At 37.1% G+C, this 7,174-nt stretch overlaps 1 protein-coding gene across 1 annotated transcript in view; it reads left to right on the forward strand.

The window, feature by feature from the left end:
* The first annotated feature begins 1,512 nt into the window (after positions 1-1,512).
* LOC141434498 (putative serine protease 46) overlaps positions 1,513-7,174 on the forward strand; it is an 8,647-nt gene continuing 2,985 nt past the window's right edge. The window contains exons 1-4 of the mRNA XM_074096919.1: positions 1,513-1,666; positions 2,563-2,647; positions 5,807-5,969; positions 6,779-6,984. Of these exons, the coding sequence (XP_073953020.1) occupies positions 1,598-1,666; positions 2,563-2,647; positions 5,807-5,969; positions 6,779-6,984 (523 nt within the window). The 5' untranslated portion in view covers positions 1,513-1,597. The remainder of the gene's footprint in view (positions 1,667-2,562; positions 2,648-5,806; positions 5,970-6,778; positions 6,985-7,174) is intronic.

Here is a 7,174-nt window from a genome sequence, read left to right on the forward strand (position 1 = left end):
AATGGCTAATACCGCGCGCAACCTACAATGGCTAATGACGCGCAACCAGCAATGGCTAATGCCGCGTAACCAACAATGGCTAATACCGCGTACCTAACCAACAATTTAGTTAGGATTAAAATATATGTGTTTATAATAATATGAAACAGTAGTGAAATTTCAAACTTGCTATTTTGCGGGTTGCGCGGCCATAGCCAATGTTGCTTACGCGGCTTGTAGTGTCATCGACACGATTTGAAAACGAAGATTTCAGTGTTTAATTACGCTCCGGGTCGTACCTGGTTCAGCAGGTGGCGCTGGCCATACAGCGGGGAAATGCGGCTGGCATTATGGGCACCTTTGAGCCGGGTACGACGCGGAATGGTGGTTTTTAGGTTGTAGTTTAGGTCTTAGTTTGTAGGTTATATTATAAGTTTAGGTTAATTTTATTTTGTTTTAATATTTAATTCGTTTCAGTTTATATTTAAAATAATAATTTGTCATTTTTATAAATAAATATTAAATAGTTAGAATTATTTATCGCTAACTTCAAAGCGTTGTGTTGGCATTTGTTTACTAAGAAAGAATCTAATTAGCAAATAATAATAAAAAAGTAGTACGTAAAATAAAATAAAAAATAAAAATAAAAAAATATCATGGGACACTTGACACCAATTGACCTAGTCCCAACCTAAGCAAAGCTTGTACTATGGAAACTAGGCAACGGATAAACATACTTATATAGATAAATACATACTTAAATACATATTAAACATCCAAGACCCGAGAACAAACATTCGTATTATTCATACAAATATCTGCCCCGGCCTGGATTCGAACCGTAGTCAGGTTCTCTAACCACTCGGCCATCCGGTCATCGGAATGAGCGCACAATGCATCAGGGTACAAAATCTGGGTTAGTATGCATGCCATAACTATCACGAAAATGTAATGTTATTAATTAAACTTTAAAATATAATAGAAACAATATGAAAATATTGTCTGTATCTTTACCAATATTGAAAGTAACTGCAACTCTGTCTATTACTTTGGTATCACTGCACTCTTACTGTCTAATAATCGTCTCTCACTGTCGTCTCTTTCTCTCAAATTCGGGTAAGATTGGTGCAGATGAAGTGGATAATTATAATATAAAATCCTAATACGGTATTTTTTTTACTTAAAATTATGATTATATAATTATTTGTCCATAATTATGGATAAAAAAGACCACTAGCAAGAAATATAAATCCAAAAAGTTACTGACTTCCATTTCCAATGAGAGTACCTACCTAACGGAAAAATTACTTTTTTTAAGAGTTTTTATTTCCGAACTGAAAGAAAAAAGAAATACCTTTAAATACAGACTAATTTTTTATATATATTTGTACGGAACTCGACCCGAAACCGACTAGCTCTTTACTGATTTTTAATGCTACGAAGTTAGCGTTGAAAGCGACAATGCTACAACTTCCGCTCATGTTACACTATACAGTTTGTAAGCAGCATTTTAGCTCCCTTCTTGTAACCATACTGAGAGATCAAAGCCACGACTTAGTACACATTTAAACCTGACCACATGATCTCGTCGTACATAAACAATTCTTAAGAAAACGTAATGCGGAAAATGTGGTGCATTTTCGTATTTTTTTGTTTAACTGCTACTTTGGGTAGTGCCTTTCCTCAGGTGAGCTGATTTAAATAACCATTTATAAAATAACCTTTTTTAACGATAATAATTTCCATGGATATGTGTAAAAAAATGTTTAAAAATTAAAGTCAAACACACGGAATCGCGTTCCAGTGTAGGCTACAAATGTTATGTACAAGCTGTTTTAAAAATAATCCAGAATATGGTTGGGTTTGTTCCACTGAACACCCCTGTATGTATTTTGTGTTTTTTTTGGGAGTTGATAATTATTGTGGTTGACAATACGACTGACATTGGTCGATGTTCAAAGTGCACATCCTTTCAAGCACGCACATCATTCAAAGATGAAAATTGAAATGTTTGTGTAAAATATGTAAATAAAAATAAAATATGTTATCCTAATATAGATATATGTGGATATTATGAAAAATAGAATTTAGTAGGAAATTTATGTAAATTATGTAGTAAGTAGTTTTTGCTGTATTTTCCGCACAGATTTTCTGTCAAGTTTCTTCCGGCGCATTTTTCTTCGTTATGTAAAGTCAAGTGTAAAAATATGAACTTTTAATAACATTTAGTGTGTTAGGGTCTATGCCGCAGGAGGGCCTCTTAGATGGTGTTTTCTTTTTATAGTTAGTTATATTTATGTAGTTTTTATTTATTTTCTTCCCTATCATATTGTTGTACCTATCTTGTGTTGTGAATAAATAAAAACAAAGTTTCAAAAATAAGTACCACAGACTCTTATTCCGACGCAATAAGGCCGTAGAAACATATTTTTGAGTGGCTCGAATAGATATTTATATTTGCACTTGACTGTACTAGTCATCCCGAAAGCTGCAGTAAATAAAAAAATACACAAGACAGCCTTTTTCAGTCTAATTACGTAATTAATATTTAACTGTTCATGACTGATTTGTTTGTGTTTGCAGGAATCACTTACTGTTTCGGAAGATGCATTTATGAACACGCGCGCTATGTTCCAAAAAAGATATGCACCGGCATGCAGCTCATGCAGTAAGTGCCAACCGCTATTAATTATACACTATTAATTATACAACCAATTACTACAACGTTTATCATCTGTTGTTGGAATGTAAGTAGGTATTTCAGGGCTTATAGCCAGCATTGATAGCTCCGAGCAAAACACCGTCTAATATAAAAAAGAAAGAAAGAAAAAAACAACACTTAAATAATACATTTCTTACACTTTCTGCTGGCATTGCTATACAATCTATTAATCTACATATTATATACCAATCTACATATCCATACCAACTTCAAATTTCTAATAAGGAATAGAAAGTAGTGGTAGTAGTATTGCTTGTGGCAAAAGGGACCGGCTCAGCATAAGCCGAGTCCACGCAGCGCGCCTCGAGGCCTCGGCGCTGGTTTTCAGCCTGGCCCTTCCGTATCTGAGCGCAAATAAAACTATGCTAGGATAAGTAGTTGACAACAAATTATATTATTACCTAATGTCTATAAATTTAAAAATATGAATATGAAATTAGCTTATGAGAATAAAATATAATTGTACTTGGCCACGTGGCTCCGCAAAAAAAAACTCAAGTTACAAGAATTGATGATATAGTTTATCAGTCACAAGTATACCGGTTAAAGGATGTTTTTTATTATTATTTTAATGCAAGAAAAGAGGAGAGGAGATACCATTGAATGTTAGGTAGTAGAGTAAAATCCCACCATATCATATTTGACACACCATATTTTGTCCCTAACAGTCTCTTGACTGAAATGAGATTTAACAACTTCTCTGTCCAAGTCCACGGAATCATGGTATAGATAAATATGTTAGAATAAGCTCATGAGTTGTATGTTAAAGTGAAGTTTTCTTTTTTTAGCTGAACATGGTGTAATGTCCTTGTTTCTGTAGTATGAACGTGTAAATAAAATCTCTATCGGCTATATAAGCGGTGAACGTAGGGTTCTTTCAAAAAGCTTTGTTTGGGGAAAACTTAATAAAGTTAAAAAAACATTGTCATTTCAATTTCAGTATCTCAATAACGTCTGAACAGATGTTTATCAAACGTAGCTAAGAACCACCGCAAAGAAACTCACCTTCACATAAAAATTATCGAATCGAAATCGATCCATCCGTTTGAGACCTACGATGCCACAGATAGATAGACATTGGCATCAAACTTATAACAACCCTCTTTTTGCATCGGAGGTTAAAAAAGCGCGATACGTCACTGCGTTTACATTATGATTATGACAGCGTTTTTTGAGCAGTGGTGTGGACAGTACGTGTTAAGCCAGTTTAAACCTGCAAGAAAAAACGTGCAAGTTGCGTTACATCGCGGCGCTTGATTGACCACTGCAGACTCGTTGGCTTTAAAGCCTCGCAACGTAATACAACTTGCACAATTTTTCTTGCAGTTCTGAACCGTGCTTCAAAAATGGAACGCAAGAGGCACCTCCTTGCGATTTTGGTGTGTAAGAGCACCAGTGTAGTCGATCCTTAAAGCTCTAAAACAAGTTCGATTGGTCGTAATATATTGCAAATGTATAAGTATGTGGGTGTAAGTATGGCCAGTGTCATTACCGTTATGACCTCGATGGGTTTCAAAGCAACGAGTACTTTTATTACACGAGTCCATCGTCGTCGTTTTCATGATCTGTAAATAAGCATGTATAAGCCATTGTAAATTGATCCGGGATATTTCATTAAATTGGGGGTAGACAATGTCCAACCGTGGAAGTCCTATGGCTGATATAATGAAATATCATTATTATAAGAAAAGTTAATTATACAGTGTGTTACCGTCAGCCAGGCATTTTAAGGGGGATTAAAGTAACGTATTTATTGTAACCTAACCATGACATCAATTAAATTAATAAACTAAAATTCAGACTGTTCATTTTGTAACAGAATTATAATTGCCTATAAATATCAACCTAAAGATACTCTAATTATTACTTGTCAATTTAATTTGCTGTACATTGCTGGCAATTATAATTTTGTTAGAATTTAACAAAGTCTGAATTTTAGTTTATTAATAAATTTAATGTCATTTAAGTTACAAAAATACGTTAATTTAACCTTCCTTGAAAAAAACATAGTTGCCGGTAATACGGTTGTCTCAGGTTGTCTTATGTAGAATAAATATCTGAAAAACATTTATCTACATATAGATATGTTCAGTTGAACTAACTCAAATAACCTTCTAAAATATTTGGATTAATTTTAAAACACCTCGTCTATGTTGGGATTATTATCACATAAGTGCGACCCCGAGTGTGCGATGTACGACTGTGCGACGTTTCTATTAAATGACAGTGCATTTCTGCGAAGTGCTAGTGTGCGATGTATTACTGTTTGACAATAAAATTGTACGACAGTATCTATGTGTGAAGTTAAATTGTGCGACTTAATACTGTTCGACAGTACAAATGTACGACAGTATCTATGTGCGAAGTTAAATTGTACGCAAAAATAACTGCTACCAGAAAAGTGGGTTAGGTTAGGTTAGAACCTCGACCCTTGCACTAGAAGAACTGCTACCAAAAAAGTGGGTTAGGTTAGGTTAGAAGCGCAACCCTTGCACAAAAGGAACTGCTACAAAAATTGTTATATATAACTGGGATCATAGCCGTGCATCGCTTGATCATCTTCGCACGTACGATGCCTCGGACAAATACCATGTCGCACAGCCGTACATCGCTTGATAATACTTCGCACAAATAATGGTTCGGACAAATGACGTACAGTCGTGACGTACATTCGCACAGTCGTGCATCGCCTAATCGTTTGTCGCACAAACGACACTCCGACCAAACGCGTGTCGCATTCTAGTAGTAAAGCCATGACTTTTTAACTGTGAGTCGTTCCTTTATATTTATTTAGTCAATTGATTGATAGCTAGGGTTGTTAATGGCTTAAATGCTTAGCTTCTATGATTCACTTCTGTTTATCTAAAATGTCTGATTAAAGACTCATCCACTAGACTTCTATCCCACATAAAGTACTACTTTTATGACAACTACGCAGCCAATTTCATTCTAATGAACTCGATACGCGTTTTGAACAAAATACGAAACGTTTCGACCACATTACGGTGTTAGCATGATAAGTCCCGATTGTGGTAGTAATTATAACTGAAAATCATGAAAGTTTAAAACAATTTGTATAATAATATAATGCATGAAAACTTCCAGTTTGCGGTGAAAGGAACGAGGAGCCACGCATCGTGGGCGGTACCTTGGCGAGTATGAACGCGTTCCCCTGGCTCGCAAGGCTTATTTATCATAACTCTTTTGGGTGTGGGGCCTCGCTGATCAACGATAGATATGTGGTATCGGCTGCGCATTGTATAAAAGGGTGTGTATTAGTGAATATCATCACCACTATACCTACTTGACAAGTTTGTGCGAACACTCGGTAAAACCCTGTCTTAGTCAGCATTTGCCGCATTTATCAAAAAAAACCTAATAAGGGCAGCAGAGGCTCCTGTGACAAGGTTCTACTGAGTATATACATACGAACTTCTCCAGATATAACAGGTTTATGGTATACTAGACTTTACCCACGGCTTCGCAAGTGTTAGCCATTGGGTCCGGCTGTTGAAATGAAATTCCGATATATTACTAAAATTCCTCGAGTGGCGACCGCGAACCGGAAGACCAAGCGTTGGCAGGCCTCCACTAGGCGAAACGACAGGTCACCGTCTAAGAGTCATGAAATGATGGATGACTAAAATCATGGGAATTCCCAAAAATTACATCGTCGCATTGCATTAGATAGAAACAACCGTGCCAAATTTCATGACCTCAAACCCAGCGGTTGAAATTTTAAGATTCATCTTCATCCCGATCCGTGGGAAATCGGGAGAAAATTAGAAGAACGAGGGTTACCGACATAGCCAAGCGAATTAGCTCGTTGAACTGGCAATGGGCAGGCCATATAGCACGGAGAGCACATGGCCGTTGGGGCCAAAAAGTTCTCGAATGGAGACCATGGATCGACAAGCGCAGCGTAGGATTTTGACCAACGAGATAGACGGATGATGTTAAAGCCATGGGTTCACAGGGATGCAGGCCACTTCCAACCGAGGTCTGAGGCCGAGGTGGAGGTCTGTATTGAGGCCTATGTCCAACAAATGTGATGATGATGAATAAATGTCATTTCAGATTTATGTGGTTCATGTTTCGCGTGACATTTGGCGAGCACGACCGGTGCGACAGGTCGCAGCGGCCGTTCACTCGGTACGTCACCAAAGTGATCGCTCAGGACTTCTCCCTGAATGACCTCACAGACGACATCGCTTTGCTGAAGATTAGTTCGCCTGTGACGTACTCGCACGCTGTGAGGCCTGTGTGCTTGCCAAAAAATCCAGGTACGGACAGTTTTTTTTACGACAGAATACTCCGTTCACCTCATTGCCGAAGATCGTATCGTATATTCTGTCACTTTATGCACTTCAGTATCAAAGTACCTACCTATGCCCTTATATCAAGCAGTACTATGTTAATTTTACTGCGAACAGAGCATTTGCACTAGGTACATTGAAAACAGGGTTTCTCGAA

The sequence above is a fragment of the Choristoneura fumiferana genome, chromosome 13, assembly GCF_025370935.1.
Source record: "Choristoneura fumiferana chromosome 13, NRCan_CFum_1, whole genome shotgun sequence".
Classification (NCBI taxonomy): domain Eukaryota; kingdom Metazoa; phylum Arthropoda; class Insecta; order Lepidoptera; family Tortricidae; genus Choristoneura; species Choristoneura fumiferana.